Below are 20,216 nucleotides of genomic sequence, written 5' to 3'. Positions count from 1 at the left end.
GTACCAACATTGTTATACAGCCACACAGTAATAACACCCCCAGCTTAACATTTGCACTCGTCTCCTCTTCGAGCAACAAGTATTACACACTATCTGAAAGAAAAACAGCAATTACAAACTTTAAACTACAAAACAATGAAAACAATGGCGAGACTTATTGTTCCAGGAAATACTGGATGTATTTATACATTTGATAGACTGGCATTTACTACAGTTGTGGGTATTTTAAGAACATTTACACTCAATGACTGAGTCACAGTTCAATCTAACAGTGATGACCACCGCTGCTCAGTTTGTGATCCAGAGAGAGAGAGAGAGAGAGCGAGAGATAGAGAGAGAGAGACAGACACATGGGGGAGTTTCCTAACATGCAGACAGGGTCATTGAACAGCTGCTGCCGCAGGAGGTGACAGTTTGTCCTCTTTAAGGTTTTGTAAAATACCTGTGGGCCTTATACTGTCACTGTGTTCTTTCCACGTACAGCACAGATGAGTTTGGACTGAGGCGCCAGTCAAACCCACATGATGATCCATCAAGACAAGTATAAAAACTCATGTTTAAATATGTTTATTTTAATTTGAACAAAAACAGTTTCATTCATTTTCTATTCACTATATAAAAGTTTCCATACACAATAGATGCTATGCATCTTATTCAGTGTTTTCTTCTATAAAGAAACCTGTTATACATGAATAACTATACAACTTTTGACCTGACTTACCAATAAATAAATAAATATTCTAGTTTGTTTATAAAAACAACATGTACGTGTATATTTTAGACCTGGAGTACGGATCTCATTGTGCTTCAACCCATCACTTCCCACAGCCCTTGAAGTGTGAAGCCGTCCTTCAGTTTTTCTACAGCCAGGCCGAGCTCTTCAGAGAAAACTGGCTCGCGGTCTTGTTGCTTTGGAATAACAAGAAATCAAATAGATTTCCATATATCTTCAAGCACAGTACATCATGCATAACAGTTTACTTTAAAATCTATATCTTTTATGTGAAACTTTACCTTATTTCCATCAGCAAAGTAGGCCTGTATGCAAAGACAAAGAATCATGTTGACTTTACCAGAACATTCTCACGGTGGTAACTCCATATTCTTGTTTGATGAGTGCCACTTTATCTGAACATGAGTACTAAGCAACAGACGTGCGTTTGTGTCATTATCATTAGCGAAAGGCTATTCTGAGAGTCCGAAAAAGAAACCTTCAGCTCTGTAAAGGTGGCCAGTGGGAGCACTCACGGTGAAGGCGTCGGTCTGCTCATCGGGCTCAATTTCCACATCATCGGGGAGCTGCTCCACCGTGAGCTCCTCCAACGGCTGGGGCTGAAAACATTGTTGCAACAAACAGCGCTATGACAACACCCTCGGCGACAAGTGGTGGGAAAATCCAGTTACATTAAAGTAATCTAAGATATTCATGGGCATTCCAAACAGTTCATGTTTCAAAACTAAACATGTGTTGTATTTATTTTCATAGCTGGCTTGCGTCAATGTCCAGGATGCTCTTGGACTCTCATACTATAACCTACCTTCTCTTCCATCTCATAATCCACTCCGAAGATTGGGTTGGCCGAGTACACCTTATGCAAGGAGTTGATTTCTTTGAGTGCATCCTGAAGTTTATCTACCGGGTCTATTTTAAACCCAAGCACATATCCGCCGCTCTGAAACAACAAAGACAGTGTTTGGATGTGAATCGTTAGCACCGCAGCCAGAAGCAGGGATCTGTGATCACGTATTGAAGATGGAAGAAAGTGCTGCAGAGTTACCTGGCGGGAACTTTCAATCACCAAGGCCAAGCCAAACTTTGAGTCTCGTATTCTAATAGACCACTATGGAAGAGAAACAACAGAATTATATGCACATTGTGCAACGTTCAAATCTAGATTTGACATAATCTTACAAAAAAAAGAAAAGAAAAAAAGCTTTTTAATGCCTAATCTATATGGAGACCTTGTAAGAAAAATACCATACACGTACCATATTCATACACAACTGTATAAAATTAGGTTGTACTACCAAATAATAAACATAAACAAGAAAATGAAAATGAAAAAACTCCTAATTCAATGGATATTAAGTATAACAAAGCACCTAAAAAAATTATCTGTGGGTTTTGTAAATGTCAAACTGAGGCAAGCAGTTTCAGCAATTAAAAACCATAAGTCAAATATCTGTTCTGGTTGAGTGAATGATGTAGATCATTAGTGCTACAGTCAGTATTTAGATTATACTTACAATCTGGAGGTAAGGAATGCTGACGTTGAAACTCTCATTCATATTAGCATGCCACACAATTCGCACATTGGTGATAAAGAAGGTTCCGAGGTTACCCTTAAAGAAAGAGTCAAGAAAAATAAATTCAGTCAAACATACCGCAAATAATCTCCATTGATTGAGATGATAACATTTAGCACAGGAAATAAAACATGCAAACTCTACACAAAGACACATTTCAACAGTGATATGATTACCTGATCACTGGATAAATTCCAGACTCCATTAATTTTATCATAGACTTGCTCCTGAGGCAAGAGTCTGAGCTGCTTATTTTGAATCAGAGCAGCACGCAATTTCAGGTCCCGGTACATTTTTGAAGTCTCATAAGCTCTGTAACAAGACATATCAATTCAGGAGCACGTATACGTATGTATTTCAAGTACAACATAGTGAAAGAATAGCTGATTTACCTGTGCACAGCAATGACAGATGTGAAGAGCCTTGGACTTCCAGGAACAACGTTTGTAAAAATGAACTCAAATCGTGTGTTGTTAGACTTTGTCAAGATGTACAGGGCCTCAGTTTGACCTCTTAGTTTCTAACAAAGAGAAATGCTCTTTAAAATGAGTACATTAAATAGTTTATCACATCAGTTGCACATTTATAGACATAGCCATATACCTAGAATTAAAATTACACATGCAACAGGTGTCAGGAGAAATAAAAACACTACGAAAGAAATGCTTTGGAAAAGGAAAATGATAGAAACAAAACGTCTGAGAAGTATAACAAATATTCACTGACTGAGTTGGCCGCCCTTGTGGTGATGTTGATGATGGTGTTGTACCCCACAGCTGAAAAAAAGAATAGAAAGCCTTGACATACAATAACACTTGGAGAGCAATCTACCTCTGGTGCTCCAAAGACCCTCAGTCATGCAGCACAATTTATCACTCGACACCATCAATGTGAATAGCAACAACTTAAAAGCATCCTTCTGGTAAATTGCAGCAGAGTTGGTGACAGCTGAGGGGTTGTGATAGTTGTGTTTGTCATGCACATGCAAGAAATCTGTGACCGGATTGTAATGTTTTCTGCTCTCCAGAGCTCACATGAGGCATCATTGTTCTATACTGAGGCTAAAAAGAAGCCAATGATGATCTCAGTGGAATAACTTTGCTGTGTACATGCTTGATGTTTTCATCTGGTTCATTATCAAATAAAGTCACACCTTCACGGGAGAAGGTAAGATTATAGCTGCTGCTGGAGAAAAGTTTACTCACACAAATTGACTCTTGGCAGAGCCAAAGAATGCCAGATGATCCTCAGATTGGTTACCAGGAGTCGTCCTGCGAGGAAAGTGAACAATAATATGGGTAATAAACCAGACACCGATAATCTCGACAGGGCAAACAAGTCTTGTAATAAAAGCACCTCGATCTCCATTGTTTCCTTTCGTGTCCTCGATTGAGTCCAGACAATCAATCATCACCTCTCCTGGACGAACCTTCATCTGCCTATAGGGAATTCAGGCATTTACTAAGTTTACACAACGATACACGTTTTATAAAACTACCGAACACAAGTTAAGAATATCGATGCTTAAATGTAGCCACAGGTGAGCCAGCCATCTATTAGATGAGCTAATTAGCTGAGCTCGGCTACACCAGCTCGGTATCGTACACCGTGGTGAAATATCTTCAATTTAATCGCTAACTTACTGTGCAGTTATGTCGAATCTAACGTCTCTGTCTTCCCAGAGCGCATCTAAAACAGACGCCATGCTCACAGACCGCAGACTATACCGGTTCCGTTCGTTGACTGTATTTGTTCATAAGCGTACGAGCTACATGCTACATTAGCTAATCTGAGAGAGAGACGTTCAGCGTCATAATCACCAAGGCAACACACGGCAAGCCGGAGGGACAAAACTCTTACGGGGACGTCCTTGATAACCAATTGTTCAATAAATTAAATAACATTTTCAATTGATTTTCTTAAATGCAGTTTTAGCATTCATTCATTCATTTTCATAAAAACATGTACATAAACTAATAATGTTTTTCAGTCAGTGGCTGCTTATGTTATAAGTTTTAAAGTTGTGTGACTTCTTAAGGACCGCTTTAAAACTACACCAAATAGCTTGAGCTTTTATCTGACCTTTTAGATATTTTTTGATATTCAACTAGTTGTACACAGGTGCATGCTGGATAATTACATTTTCTTTAATATCCAGCATTTAGCCCGGACATAAAAATGATGAGGAAGGCTTTCATGTAAAAGTGTTATACTGGTTATTTAGCAATACATAGAAAAGAGACAACATTTAAAATACACATTTTTATTTAACAAGAATTGTGCAGATATACACATGCTGCTGACGATCAGTAGATTCAAATTTCGCAGTAGCACCATGAGATAAATGACCTTTTATCACAGCTGCCAGTTATAATATGAAACAATACATTATAATAACAGAAATAAAACACACAATATCCTTGAGGCACGCTTGTCGTCTTAACATGTGGCAATCGACATCTCAGTTCTGTGGTTGTGCAAGAAGAACTACATATAAAGCACCTAGTTTAAGAGCTATACATTCAGATCTACTGCTATTCAAATGTTCATGAATTGTGACTTAAAATCAGCATAGCCAAACATTGAATGGAGCTTCAAACACAACATAATGTCTCTGAGATAATAAAGTCAGTTATTGCAGGAGTGAAGGGGTCAGTCAAATGAGTTGATTAGCAACAAGTGAACAGTCTATGACATAAAAATGTTTATGTGCAGACAGATATGTGAGAGAAGAACCTGGTTTCTTGCACACAAATGACATGATGCATCACATTAAACTAACAACCCAGGAGATTGTAGAACATCCAACTACAGCTTCCAATGGATTCTTCTGTTTTCATCCAGCTGTGAGGGGGGGAAATGTATAACATTTAGAAAAGACAAGTAAAAAGAAAATTAATTATTTGTTGCTGAAAATAATATATATATATATATAAAAAAAACCTGTTTTGAAGAGAACACAAGTCTTCTTGCAGTCATCTTCAGCTTCGAAGCGGTTCTCATTTCCACCACAGCCTCCGTACCAAAACTGTGCACAGGCGTTGGCCTGCTTGTCGTAGTACCAGCGGATGCTATAGTCTCTGCAGGTACCTTGGTTTAAGTTGAGATTACAGCGGGGATCAAGTGCAGGGGTCTCTGAAAAGGAAACAGTGTGAGAAATGATGTTTTTCAAAGAATATCAACATTTTCTTCTGCACTAACCAATTAATTCCATACATTTTTGAACATGGAAGGCAGAAAAATAAATCAAAGAATAACAACTTCGCTATTTTGTCTGACTTCCTCTCTTGTTCTGTGAACATTATTTAAAACAATATGTTGCAGGTTAGATTAAATACATAGATTTCATAATGATTTTATTTGAAAATTCATATTGAAATGTACAGTATTTTGTCATCAAAGGTAAATCAATTGATTACATTTATTCTTTGACTGCTTTTCCATCATTGTGACGTATAACATGGGAGACAGGTGTACTTAGCAGGAGTGTAGTACTCACCTTTTGGCAGGACTTGACTCACCGCGGACTGTAACTGATTAGAGGGTGAGGATGAGGATGAGTCCCGAGTTGACAACAATGTGATAGACGTTGAAGATGATGAAGATGAAGAGGCTGCCTTGTTGGAGATCGAGCTTTCTCTCGCAGGTGATAACAGTGTTGTCTTATTGACAGACACAGTGCTACTAGTCCGCACACGGGCCCTTATATCTAAATCTTCACCATCGTCATCTTCCACCACCTGCAGTGACACAAACAAGACAAAACATTTCAGTGTCGTGATGAATTCCAGCTCAGGACTAAAGGCACTTCAACCAGTGCATAGAGGATTCCTCTGCGCAGACCTGAACAGGGAGGGGGTCGGCACTGATAGGCAGAGTGAAAGTGTCTCCACGCCCTCGGCTACTGGTGCGTCTCTGGTTTTGGGTGTCCTCTTCATCACTGTAACCGTTCCCGTTATTTCCATGTGGAAAACCATTATATCCAAAGCCGTTATATCCATTAGCATGCTCTCCAAATCGGTTGTTTCCATTCAGACTGAGTCCATTGTTACCATTCCAGTTGCCATTGGTAATGCGATTGTAAATAAGGGCACCATTTTCATCTTCACAGAACTGGTTGACCAATTGCGATTCCAATGCTGAGGAGGGAAATGTAGGAGTCTGTTAAATTTAAACACACAATTGAAAGGCTGGGATAAAAAAAAAAAAAACACAGGGCTGTAATTATTACCTGGTAGCGTGTTGAAGTCATCGATAAGGTACATGTGTTCGCTGTCTGGGTCAGAGGCAATCAGATTGAGCTCCTGCAAGAACTCGGCCTGAGTCGGATCCGAGGAATTGACGATCCCCAGAGCGTACATCTCAATGTTCGCAGCATGAGCCTCTCGCACAGCAATGTCAAGTTTGACCGGCTCTCGTTTGTCTGTTTGTCCATCGGTGATGACGATGGCTACTTTTCTGACTCCTGGACGTGCGCTGAAGAAAGCGTCCTGGGTCGCCTTTCTAATGGCAGTGCCAGTGTATGTGCCTTCACCCATATACAGCATTTTCCTGATTGCTTGCTTGACGTCCTGTTTGTTCACATAACGAGCCAAGTTGAACTCGAGATGGACGTCCAGACTATAGAGGACCAGACCAATTCTGGTGGCATTGCGTCCGACAGTGGTTCCGTCCACCAGCCTTGTGACAAAGTCTTTGACTATTTCAAAGTTCTCAGGGCCGACGCTCTCTGAACTGTCGATGACAAACACTAGTTCCATTGGGCTTTCCTTGCACTTGACGCCACATCCTGAAAATGACAAAGTGCAGTTGAGACTTGACTGCTGTTCAGTTCTCTCATTTATTCAGTGACATTTTAATGCGACATGCTAATTTTCATTCGGCAACACTCGTTCTCCTAATCACATTCCAAACATAAAGGCCTTTGTACACTATTGGGAGCAACTTGATATTGAGTAGTCAATATTCTTCAATATTTACTTTGACACATGGAAAAGGTGAGATGAGCATTGATTGGGATTGGAAGTCCTGCTCTACCAATTGAGTACAAGCTGCATCTTTAGCTTCTTTTATCTCACTGTTTTAGTGTTGTTTTGGTTCAGAGTGTATGTTTGCAATTTTACAGCTTCCTCTCACACTTACTTCTATTATTGCACTTTATTTTAAAGCTATGTGCCATGAAAAAGCTTCCATCTTTAGACACCAGGGGCCCAATTTACTAAGGTTCTATATAAAGTGTGCTAGGTTGCATGGTCATGCAATTATATTGTGGTTTGTGTGCATTTTGGGGGCGGTCAAGAGGCTGCTGGAAACAACATTGTTACTGAGTACAAATGCTTGTGTTTAAATACAGTGAGTGATTGTATGGAGACCTCATCCGGACCAAAAGGGGATGGAAAGGAAGGCCAGCTGAGGAAAGGCGTCTCACCACACTAACAGCAGCATCTCTGTTGGAGGCTGACCTGAATTGGGCCTCTTTTCAAATGCATTAAAAGCAGATGCAGACAGTTTTTCAGTTGTGAATCACATTGCACATTGTAAAGAAATATATTGGCATAAACTCGTCCCAGGAGTTTCTGTGATCCGGAAGAGATGGCAGAATTTCCATATTCATAAATGAATAATAATAATAATAATTGAGCTTGTTGAACTTACCACAGATTTCTTTGATCAGCCTTATCACGTCTTCTCTCTGAAAAATGTAGATAATAGCAAATCAAATGAAACTTCATGTATTTTGAATGTTTAAACGTATGTTGATGAATTTAACTCACTGTGAGGCCCGGATCTCCTTTTGCTCCCAGCCTGCCCTGGGATTACAGATATGAGGAAAACAATATCACTGTTTCAGTCTTGTGAATTTAAATACAATAGGTCATAGAGTTACGATGCCTCTCCAATACGGTTCTTGTGTTGTACACAAATTTCTTCAGCACTTATTGTTTGTTTTACCGATTCACCAGGGACTCCGTGATCTCCCATGTCTCCCTTTATGCCTTTCATTCCCCTCTCACCCTGTAATCCACGATCACCCTGTAGTGATGAAGGAATAATGACCCATTCAGAGCATAAATTAGATATTCAATAAATGTTCGAAAGCTACATTTAAATCAATCACCTTAACACCAGGAAATCCATCACCTTGAGGGCCCCTCGGACCAGTAATGCCTTGCGGTCCTGGCTCACCCTGAAATAAAATGTTATTTTTAATGAATCACACAGAAGAGTTCCAAACAGACTATCAAAGAGCCATAAATGCCCCCCCCCCCCCCCCCCCCACACACACACACACACACACACACTCATTAAGACTGTTGTGCAACATATCAAGTGCCAGTTGAGTATAGAACATCTGCTTTCCTTTTACTGCATTTAGAGTATGCTGGAATGAATTTACCTTTGGACCTTGAATGCCTTCTCCTTGAGGTCCAGTGGGGCCAGGGGGTCCTGGTCGTCCAACGTTACCCTTAACACGTGAAGGAAGTAGCAGTCATGGTTGGGTAACATGTAGTACACAAGAGACAATGGTACAAGCGGTGCAGCCGTTAACCTCTTACTTTACATTTGTTATATTACTCGCTGTGACACAGGACACTATTTGGAATATAATTTCTAAACAGATCAAACAGTAATATACAGTGGGGAGTCTTTCTTACTGTAAGACCCTGTACTCCCTCTCCTGGTGGCCCTGGCAAACCTGGCAATCCCCTAAAGCCAACGTCTCCCTTGAACAAACATGACATTGTTAAATGAGCATTCACACTTCATGACAGGTCACATATGACAATAAGTTGACACTGACCTTAGGACCAGGAATTCCTACTCCTTCAGGACCCGATTCGCCTGGCAACCCTGGCAAGCCAGGGGGACCCTGGGAAAAACACAAAGATATTTTATATCACAGGAAACTTGCACAGAACTTTCAGTTGGAATGTTTTATTTGAATATTCAGGGAGTGATACAAACCACAGGGCCAGGGCTGCCTTCGCCTTTCGGTCCAACGGGACCCGATAATCCCTGATGGCCACGTTCGCCCTGGTAGAATATAATTCAATGGTGATGAGCAGCTAAACAGAGCTGTCATGATGACAGGTATTAATCATGGAATCTCATGAACAGGTTTGGAAAATAAAAAGTGACATTTACCTTTGGACCAGGTAGTCCATGCCCGGTTTCTCCAATATGTCCCGGAGGACCAGCGGAACCAACATCACCCTGAACACAGGACAGTCGAGGTCAAGTGATGACAAGTGGAAACGGATACTTGACAAATCACATCAAACTCTAATTGATAGTTTTCTTTCAAGCTGCCTGCCACAATGTTGACTTGCCTTGGGACCTGATATTGACCTTCCCGGCAGCCCTGGCATGCCCAGTTGGCCCGGTATCCCACGTTCTCCCTGGAAGGTAAAAGTTGTCAAGAATATCAAGATGAAATTATTTAGGATTTAATTTGGCTCAGTTCAAATGTTGCATAAATGAGGCTCATAAGGAGCTTATAAAGCTTCATTAAAATCCCACTGTGATAGAAAACATATGGCTTTCTCTGCTGTGGGAGTACTTACTTTTGGCCCAGAGGGTCCTGGAATCCCAGGAGGCCCATGTAAACCCCGAATGCCCCTCGGACCTTGATCACCCTAGGAGCAAGAACCCAGAGAGGTCATTTGAATAGTGGAGATTTGCTGTGATTTTATTGTATTGTGACGATACTGTCCTCTACACAAGTAATTGAACTGTACCTTCTCGCCTTGAGAACCAATCCCTTGCGCTCCCTCAAGACCTCTTAAACCGGGTAAACCTGGTTCCCCCTGAGAGTGAAAACAGTATATGAAAACCTTGCCTTTAAGATTACTGTTCAAGGGGCCACACGGCGGTGGAGTGGCGACTATTCTTGCATCGAAAAGTTGTACAGAGTGTACATGAGTAGGTTTTCTCAGTGTATTTCAGTGGAAGGATTGAGAGTTGGCCATTCCTGGCTTTTTTATTTATGTTACCTTTTGTCCTGGTGCTCCATCTTCACCTGGAAGACCAGGCAGGCCACCCAGTCCTGCTGCTCCAGGTTCACCCTGAAGCAACAGGGTGATGTCAAGTACACTGGCACTTCCCATATACCGAAGTAAGTGGGGAAGTTGGCACATTGTGAACGAGACATAAAATGTGTTACCTTTGAGCCAGGTTCCCCTTCTCCTCTCTCTCCTGGACCACCCTGCTCTCCTGGTAAACCTTGGTCTCCCTGAGGTAAACAAGCAGCATGAATATAAGAAACGACACAACATTTCACTCTGGAAAACGACTTTATTCTAGTCTGGCTTATAATAAACATTTTTATCTAGTCTGAGTGAACCATTTTGTCACCCAACTATGAATTTAAACAAACCTTTGGTCCAGGTAATCCCTCTCCTGGAATTCCTCTCGCTCCCGGTGGACCTCTTGGGCCTTCCACTCCCTGCACAACAATAATAATGCAGCACTATTGATGCACTCTGTGCTAATGTTGTATGTGGTGTTGGGATGCATCTCAGGGAAATGTGTTCTTTTATGGATCATTTAAAGGGAGATAATGAACTGACCTTCTCCCCCTGTAAGCCCACTCCTGCTAAGCCAGTTGGCCCGGTGGGCCCTGGAGGTCCAAATCCACCCTGGAGGCCAAGCACAGTGATCATTTCAATGGATGACCATCACCATTGTGAGGTATCCAATGTAAAAATAACAAACATTTTAATTATCAACCAAAATGTTATTTTTTATTGTCCTGAAGTGAAAACATGCAGTTAAAACCACGATAGATCTGAATATACACTGCTTTTTATGGACATTTTTAGAAACACCAACAATATATGTCTTTATTGAACTATAGAGTCATCTGCTGGATCTTAATATGAAGGAATTTTGTAGGCTGAATGTTTTGATTATACCAACAGTAGTGAAAGACCATTAAAAGACTATATAGTGATTGCTTCTTTCTGGCTTACGTTGCTACCTTTTCACCAACAGTCTACAATACATAGTAGTGCACATTAGCTTTTCAAGTAATCATGGTATAAGCACAGAATATACAAGACAACCCTGTGAAGAAAACTATGTTTTGATTTAATTAGTACAGACTTATTGTAACATATGCTCTTTTATAGACCTGTGTCTGGCCCAGTCAGTATAGTAGTAGTATATTTCACACTTACACACTTGAAGTACATTAGTCAAAAGGTTACATTTGTGTACAACTACAGACATGCAGTACTGAAATGAAGAGCTTCTCATGTTGTAATAAAATGCACAAGATTTGCTGCATTGCAATTAGTAAAAAATTAGATGCTTAAAGTGGGACACTGGATTATGGGATAGGCATAAATAGTATAGTGTTGTGAGTCACGAGGTGCAAATTGACGGGTTTTTTTTATGGTATAAAGGCTGTATTGTGTCGTTGATGACAGATCTGTCCACAGCTATATTTTATGTGTAGGCTATAGGTACCAACAATTATAGTGCAACCTCATTACCGCCTTCAGCTTCCCCATCGTAACCAGGTGTTTCATTTATTACAGTCCCATCTCCTCCTTCCTCACTCAGTTATTAAAACATTGTTGCATACTCTATGTATCGCCTCAAGGAGTTTTGGCTTTCCTTATGGATGTCATTATTGGGTTTAATCTTTACCTGCTGTAGCAACTTCTCTCTGTTAAAATAGCCTCCAACCTACCTTTTCTCCTTTGAGGCCTACACCCTGCTGTCCCCGTGGCCCCCTCGGTCCTGGGAGCCCCCGATCCCCCTGTGAAAAATAACCCGGTCATATTTGTCAGTTACGTCACAGCCACTCGAGAATTGGTCCGCAGCCAAGTCTGCATTGTTCTCCGTAAAGAAAATACCGAATTAGATCATGTTGGCTCCTGTTGCTGTTAATGCAAAAATGATCCAACGCAGAAGGAATGGGACTTTTTTTTTGTCTTCATGACATTTCTTGAATGCATGTTTTTTTTTTTTTACCGTTTCTACAAGAAGGGAGGTGATCTGATCACTACAGACATGTTTATAGCTCTTGAGATTTGATTTAGCAGGACAAATCAGTGTAATTGCCAGGAAGTTATGCACTTCTGCGAGAAATGCTTAACTGCTTGAGGAGATGTCTTGGATTTATTTTCCAAGAGCGACATTCGATGAACAGAAGTGCACTTAGACAGCTCAACATCATAAAGAGACTCCTCTTATTGCCAAATCCAGCCACATATTTGATCTTGAACTGCCATAGTGAGCCTATGATTCTTTTAACACGTTCCCTCTACTTGTGTATTATATGATAATCTTCACTTCTTGTGGTCATAATGATGATGTCTCTGTAGCTACATACAGTAAAAGAGATTATCATAGAGCTTCATGATCATAAAGCCGAGATTAATGTTCTAAAAGATGTGGTAAACAGATTCACTCCCAGTTCTCCTGATCGAAAGGCTGTGTATGGAGCAGCAAGTTCCAGCATGGTGGGAAGTACATTTTCTAGCATTAACAACCGACAAAGCTGTGACACTTCATTGAACATTTGAGATGTAACTCAGTGAGGTGGAACGGATGCCAATCCTGGCAGATGTACGTTGGATATGAACTTGAGAATGAACCAGGTCCTTACTGAAACAGGTACAGCCAATATCAGTCAGCTGCACACTTTAATGTACACCTTAATGTATTCCTCATACCTTTGGAATACAATCACCAAATTATGTGTGAGCAGCTTTTCCACTTTTTTGTTTCTTTATAGTAAAAGATGTATAAAGAATGAAGTTGGTGTGCTGTTAGTATTTTGTTTTCTGTGCTGCTATAAAAATAAGGTCTGGCATCAACACCAATGCCCAAACTATGAGCCACTGAGAGCCATGTGCAATCAGCATGAAAATAACACAAATGAAAACACACGGAAGACTATCTGATCAATAAGAAATGTCACATACCCTCAAGGCAAAAACGCTTCAATAGAGATTTAAAAAACTTATTTATAGTTATTTAGTTGTTGATTAATATTTGAGGCATTGGTGTTATGGTTATCTGTTTGTTTATGGTATAATGGCACATTTGAATATAGTTCCAAGCTGTAAACATATGGGCTTCGGGCGGCTGATTGTTTACCTTATGGGCACGTGAGCAAAGGTCTTACAAGAAGATCTGCTTTGCTTGCCTATTTAATTTTGCAAGTGATCAGCTATATCAGGCAACTTTTATCAATCTACTTGAAAAATTCTGTAAATTCAGGAAAACCTGCAAAATGAATCTAATCAGTAAATAATCTTTTATCAAGGATGATAAAGAGAAACTTTGTTTTTCTTCTGCAGTCAATAAACTAATCTTGTTTCAACACATATTTAAATAAATAAATACCTTTGGCCCAGGAAATCCTTCGCCATGGGGTCCTTTTTCTCCCTGAACACCTAGCGGTCCTTGAGCTCCCTGTAACCAAACGAAGGAACATACGACACATCAGTCAAATGGTGTCAAATCAAAAGACAAAGTGCTTGGACTTCCTCAAGATATCATATCTTCCACTGGCACAGAGATGGGCGTCACAGTCAAAGACATTTCACAGACTTTTTTTTTTTTTTTTGCTCATTAACTTACAGGCGGTCCAGTTTCACCCAGTCCTGGAGGACCAGGAGGACCTGGCCGGCCCTGGAATCCAATATCACCCTGCAAAGTAGACAATAGTTTGGTATCGAAACAGAACCCTACGGTAAACATGAATCTAATACCTTATTCAAGGTCACTCACTTTGGGCCCTGGAAGTCCAGTACCAGTTTCTCCTTGAATTCCCGGAGGACCAGACAGGCCTCGTTCCCCCTATGATCACAAATACACCAACAATTAAAACCTGGACCATGGGCATGATGATGTCACTGGTGTCTCTTTGCTCAGGATGTAGTACCTTGTTCTTCTCCCATTGTGAACTGGGATACACAACAACGTCTCTTAGTTCGTTAAAAGCATTACATTATAGATAGACAAACTATATTTTATGTTTGTTTATTTTTTAGTCTTCTAGAACTTTTAGAGTGACATGCAGTCACAGCAGCTCATATGCGAGATCTACAAAATATTAATAGTTGATGCTCACAACAGAAATCTTTTGGAAACAATGCATGACCATTATTTGGGAATTCTTTGGGACGAATTAAACACCGTTTTAAAACATTAGTGTCCACAGTGGACCTAAAAGCTTGAGAACAGGATATTAGAGGTATGGCTGCCAGATATCAGATAACAAGTTACAGAGCAGGACCACCTAATGCAATATGGGTATAGTTCATAAATTTACATTTTACCTTACATATTTCTGTTTTAGTGTAAAAAAAATTAAACCATCTAACATTTGTTAGTTATCGTACTATATCATGATGTGAGTATTATTTTGCCTATTGCAGTGAGGTGGTGCACCTTATAGGAATGATTTAAAAGTACAAGTTTAGGGGTTGAGACGGACAAGAACAGCTAAGAGTTTAGCAAAACAGAAACATCTGTGTTGACTACAGTTAAAAGTGCTGGAGGGAAGCTCAATGACTAAAAATATCAGGGCTGGCACTTTGTGGGGTTTATAGCGACAGACGAAGGAGGAGCTGCTGCTGAAGAAATTATTATCTTGGTTGCTTGGAAGGTGGAGAAGATGTGACTGACACTGCAGAACAAATTGACAGTAATTATGGAGAAAGTACAAGGAAATGGAAATAATAACAACATCTGCAAGATATTTGGTAATGTCTCTCCTTAGTGGTTATAAGTAGAAAGACTTGTTGCGTAGAAGCTTGTTTTTTTTGGTTTTTTTTAAGCTAACAAACTGTAATCCATAGGGACCACCATGACTCTTGTTTATTTGCAGCCTACAGGTTCAAACATGGCAAAACATTGCTCATAATTAGTTTCACGTATTCCTTGCTGTAGAAGCTGACAATGCTGTAGGCAATTCCTAATCTGTATTTCGAAACAGGATACGCACCATCAGGAGACCCTCTAGTTAGTATGTTTTTGCTGATGGTTCACCCTCTAAGCGAATGAAAAACAGTAATAATGGTAACGACATGGGGCTCATTGCCAAATTGCTACACAGGAGACTACTGCCACACAATCATGCCTCTGTGCTCTGTGCTGTCGGGTTAATACTCTGGTGCGAAAGCTCCAACCTCTTGCTTCTACTGATCATAAAAGGAAATGTAAAGGTCACAGCAACTGTGCATAAAGATGTTGTCAAAGGGGGCCTGACCTGCTTTCCCTGAGGGCCCTCTGGTCCAACATCTCCATGCGGTCCCGGTAAACCCTGAGCCAGAACAACATACATCTGTTATTATATTCAATCACATTATCAAATGAATTATCCATTAAGCATTCGGTATACTTCATTGATTCCCTTGGAAGTAGGAAAAGAAATTAGACGTTTATTCATGTCTATTCTAAAAAGGGGAGTCCTCACTGATTTAAAGCTTTCAGTGAGCAAAGTTATCAATGCACAACATCATTCCAACTCTGTCGCTCCAACTATCAGTCTTCCTGATTATTGTTTAACTCCACAAACCTGCAGACCTCTTGTTCCTCTTGCTCCCAGTGTCCCCTCGGGGCCCTGAAGTACATCGCCCAGAGAGGAGGAAAACCCCAAAATGAGATTCAGTGGACATGCTAAAAATCATCAGACTGAAAATGTAGTATTCTGAATTTGTCTCATGAGCAGTGGATGTACCCTGTCTCCTTTGATTCCGGGAGTGCCACACTCACCCCTCTCACCCTGTGCAGATAGTACAATGCTTGAAATGTGTTAAACAAACTCAAATGTTACATTTGTCATCGTAAATTTTGCATACCTTCTCTCCTTTGTAACCTGGTTTTCCCTGTGAGTAAAGGTAATTGAGAAGTTATCCAATTCCCAATTTGGACAAAAAGTTTTTTCAAGTCAATGAGTTTTAGTGACGTTTACCTCAGCACCCTCCCGTCCGGGTACTCCACTTAATCCTCCTTCCCCCTGATATGAAAAGAATACGCAGATGAATCAATCAAATATTGCTGTTCACCTGAAGAGTACATTTCTTATAAAATACTTTTGACCATAAAGATAAAAAAAAAAAACGGTTAAGAAAAACTAAAGGTATTCATGAAAGGGGTTAAGTGAATTAAATGAATGAGGATCTGTAAGATGTAAGAACTGTAGAATATAAATATCTCACAGAAGCAACCAAACTCAATCATCATAAAATAATAACATTTTCCTCAGCAAATAATTCTGAATTCTGGAAAACAAATATACTGTGACAGCAGTGTATGAGATTTAGTGGCATCTACTGGTCGTGTTGCAGACTGCAAATAAATCAATTGCCACTTAATTGGTGGCAAGAACCTTTAACGAATCACTGATGAGTATGAGCCATCAGTTGGTATGACATGTTTTTATACTGTCACATCTATAGGCTTATATTGTGTTTATTTTAATAAGAAGCAAGAAAGAAAAAGGTTCAAATGGAACCATTCAGTATTTCAGAGGAAATTAGTGAAGAGCAAGAAGATTGATTATTTGGAAAAAGCACAAAAAAAAGCACAAAAAACAAAGTAATCGCACATGATGAAAGCCTGAAGTTTGCGTTGCAGATATCGGAATACAAACTTTTTAATCTAAATAAGTTACTATGACTTCAAATGTCAGGTTATTCTTATACAGTTTTATACAAATAACTCTCTTGAATATAATGTTGGCTTATAGAACCCAAAGGATGCAGATGGTGGCTCTTCCTCTTCTAGAACCCAATAATTTTTGTCCTGATAGTATTTTCTTTCATATTCAAATGATGATCTACTTGAAAACCATAATGTACATTTTCAATGATGACATAAATCACACATTTATTATATCTTTATAATAATAAATTCCAAAGAAGTTGTTGAGTTCCTCATTAGCTTGTGTACTATGAGTTTTCAGACCTGTTTTTTTTCTTTTTTCTTTTTTTTAAATACTTACCAATTTACAGACCCTAAATCAGTATGTTCAGGAAAAGCCTGACAATGTTTACCTAAAAGAATTCAGGTGGTAAATGGCAGATGAAGAAGCCCGCCAGCCAAGAAAGTCAAATAGCCCATATGTCCACGCACCTTTTGCCCTTTAAGGCCTGGAGCGCCATCATCACCGGGGCGACCTTTTTTACCCTGAAGAATGAAACCAAATGCGTGTTAAGGTTCGGTTAGTTTAGACATTTGAAATTTTACACTCGTGTTGTTATGCACTCAAGTAATTTAAACAAAAAAGACGATTATCCAAAATTAGGGTCTTTGCATGGTGAAATATGCTTGCCCTGGACAGAGATAGTAGGTAAAAGACAGCAAGTGAAGAGGTCAGTGGCCTGATGTTTAACAGGGGCTATATGACAGTTGAAACTATGAGACATGAGGTATCTTGTCCTCATGGCCAGGAGTCATTGTTGTGCGCTGCACCTGGACAGCATGTGTCAATTGCCATTCACTAGAAATCACTAGTTGGCGGCCATTAAACTAATGAGAGCAATTATGCGAGGCTCTTAGGCCGAGTGTAAGAATTCGAAGAATCTCTCTGAGGAGAAAGCACCTGGTCCCACAGCTGTGTGTCTGCAACAAGACTGTCTGCCACCAAAACCTCACCTGAGCCATCTGTCATCTGAGGAGGAGTGGGGAGCAAACAGACGTTTATATCTGAGTCTGAATTTGTCTGAACGTGTCCAGTTGTGACTTAATCCCGGCATCATGCAGGAAATATCAGGTGTTGCGGTTGGTCTATCTCCGGAGGTGTCGCTGACCGCACCAGTTGGGGTTGTGGGTGAGATTTATGACGGCTAAAGGTCCAGTTTTATAGGGAGTGAAGCTTGAAATGTGGTGCCTCTGGTTTCCAGGGGGGACATCTTATGTTGCATGAGAAATGCACAATAACTGGTCGAGACAAGACACACAGTCTCACCAAATATATTTCTCTGGGAATGGCAGACGACAGTCTTTCCTCTCCTCCTGTTGCCATAGATTTGGTTTGAGAATTTGTGTCAAGACCACCTATCCACCTAAGCTGCTGGTGCAAATGCCCGTAGGCTGTACTGAGAAAGCAAGCAATTATCCTGTCTGAACGAAAGCTTCACAATTACCATTCCTAAACTATCGGCACCCCGTTAAATTTCCCCGCAGTTGATGTTAGGAACCCTTCCTTCTGACGGACAACAGTGACAGTTCAAAGGAAACTGATATTTTTTTTAAAAGTTTGAGGCTGAAGACTCACCGCAGGGCCGCTGGATCCCCTCTCGCCCTTCTCACAAGCACATCTCTGAGCCAGCGGGCACTTCAAAAAAGAGACACGTTTGCTTAATTGCCGAAAAAGTAGCTGCAGACGGTCCAAGTTGGTAACATCACTAAACAATGCATTATTACGATTGAATTGTCTGCATCAGAATGGGTATACTTACTCCTTCATCGGCTAAGCCAGTCTACAAAAAAAGGAAAAGATGACAAATATTGAAGGACCCTTAAATCAAAGAACCACACTGCAGACATAGACCAAGCTTTTCTCTACCGAGCAACAGATACGTGTAATAGATTGCACTTGCGCTTAAAATGTTGAAAGGTGACATGAATATATGGATGAGCACTGATCCCCACGAAGAAAACCCAACAGTACCTTCTCAAAGGAATGCATTGAGAGATTGGTGGACAAGAAACACAAAGAAATAACGAAAACCCTCAGATTTGCTTTGACGACCTGAATATGTCAAACCGCTTTTAAAAAGCAGAGAAAAGCTCCAGATCAGATCTGTCATTGACATTCCTTTATTTGTTTCCCCAGAGCACTGTCATCATTCCACCTCTCTTACCAAACCTGAACAAGCCTGTTCATGCATCCCAAGTGATGACGACTGAAGGCAAATGTATCCCTTCTCTTCTCAGTGTTGTCTGCTGAAAGACGAAGCGTTATACTCACTATTTCAGTGACGATTTTTTCAACGAGGTCTTCGTCCTGTAAATTATGGAGGAAACGGGAGGCCGGGGAGCTGGCGAGTAAACGGAGCTGTGCTACGTTGGCCGGCTCATTGGCTGTCCGGGTGATTCCCAGAGTGAAGAATTTGATCCCCTGGTGCTTGGCGTCGGCGACGGCAGTGAAAATGTCAGGGTTCCTCGGGTGGGAAATACCATCTGTAAGGAGCACCGCCACTCGGATGCTGCCAGGGCTGGATTCCTCCAGGTAGATCCTGGTCATGTTGGTGATGGCGTAGGTGGTGTAAGTGCCGTGGCCAATGTAGACGATGGGGGCGATCCGGGTCCTGAAGTCCTCTGAGCCGCTCCAGTCCCTGAAGGTCTGCTCTGTGATGACATGACTGCTGTACTGCAGCAGAGCCACCCTCAGACTCAAGCTGCGGCCGGTCTGCAGCCGTAAGCCTTGGAGTCTGTCCACCATATTCATAGCAAATTGCTTCTCCTGCTCATGATTGTCTTTTGCACTCTCAGAACTGTCCAAAAGGAAGGAAAGCTCCAGGCCGCAGTTCTCCTCCACTATAGCTGTGAGGATGGAAAACAAGACGCTCTAAACATTTTAGTCTTTGCAAGAGTCAATTAATTAAAGGGTCAGATTTTTGTACAAATGTATGACAAAACAAGTTGACAAATAGACAAACTGCTAATGAAGAATACAATCAACAAACTAAACAATGAACAAATACAAATAGTATTTATATAGTTGTCTGGCATAATTTAATAGACATGAAATCCATCATATAATTGCTCTTATTCTATTTCATTTTGCTCTTACTTACCTTGTCTTTCTTGAATATTTGCAGCCAGAGGTTTGGCCCTGGATTTCTTGCTATATCTTCTTTCATTATACAAATCTTGAGTCCAGACACTGGGCAATGCCGTGGCCAGCAGCACAGTCAAGAAGATGGACATCCTTCTTC

General features: G+C 40.6%; 2 protein-coding genes across 2 annotated transcripts; both read right to left on the bottom strand.

The window, feature by feature from the left end:
- Window positions 1-662: 662 nt before the first annotated feature.
- On the bottom strand, window positions 663-4,083 carry bbs5 (Bardet-Biedl syndrome 5). The gene is made up of 12 exons (XM_080497738.1): window positions 3,951-4,083; window positions 3,664-3,746; window positions 3,513-3,578; window positions 3,034-3,083; window positions 2,700-2,827; window positions 2,484-2,619; window positions 2,248-2,343; window positions 1,779-1,841; window positions 1,539-1,673; window positions 1,249-1,332; window positions 1,015-1,038; window positions 663-909 (listed from the first exon to the last, which is right to left on the bottom strand). The coding sequence occupies exons 1-12, from the start codon at window positions 4,010-4,012 to the stop codon at window positions 808-810; spliced, it is 1,029 nt and encodes a 342-aa protein (XP_080353864.1). The 5' UTR covers window positions 4,013-4,083; the 3' UTR covers window positions 663-807.
- Window positions 4,084-5,143: 1,060 nt separating this feature from the next.
- Window positions 5,144-20,208, bottom strand: col28a2a (collagen, type XXVIII, alpha 2a; the record flags this gene model as incomplete). The annotated part of the gene is made up of 35 exons (XM_080498190.1): window positions 5,144-5,151; window positions 5,251-5,442; window positions 5,807-6,047; window positions 6,151-6,446; window positions 6,539-7,096; window positions 7,963-7,999; window positions 8,082-8,117; window positions 8,260-8,340; window positions 8,426-8,494; window positions 8,705-8,773; window positions 8,964-9,032; window positions 9,110-9,178; window positions 9,274-9,342; window positions 9,454-9,522; window positions 9,639-9,707; window positions 9,873-9,944; window positions 10,047-10,115; window positions 10,302-10,373; window positions 10,472-10,540; window positions 10,685-10,753; window positions 10,878-10,946; window positions 12,005-12,073; window positions 13,669-13,737; window positions 13,906-13,974; window positions 14,056-14,124; window positions 15,539-15,592; window positions 15,848-15,892; window positions 16,010-16,054; window positions 16,131-16,157; window positions 16,244-16,288; window positions 17,407-17,460; window positions 18,551-18,610; window positions 18,735-18,755; window positions 19,247-19,821; window positions 20,076-20,208. The coding sequence occupies 35 exons, from the start codon at window positions 20,206-20,208 to the stop codon at window positions 5,144-5,146; spliced, it is 3,687 nt and encodes a 1,228-aa protein (XP_080354316.1).
- Window positions 20,209-20,216: the final 8 nt, after the last annotated feature.

Source organism: Blennius ocellaris, assembly GCF_963422515.1.
Source record: "Blennius ocellaris genome assembly, chromosome: 6".
In the NCBI taxonomy this organism is placed as follows: Eukaryota; Metazoa; Chordata; class Actinopteri; order Blenniiformes; family Blenniidae; genus Blennius; species Blennius ocellaris.
The sequence above is the reverse complement of the archived record's forward strand: the minus strand, read 5'-3'. Positions and strand labels throughout refer to the sequence as shown.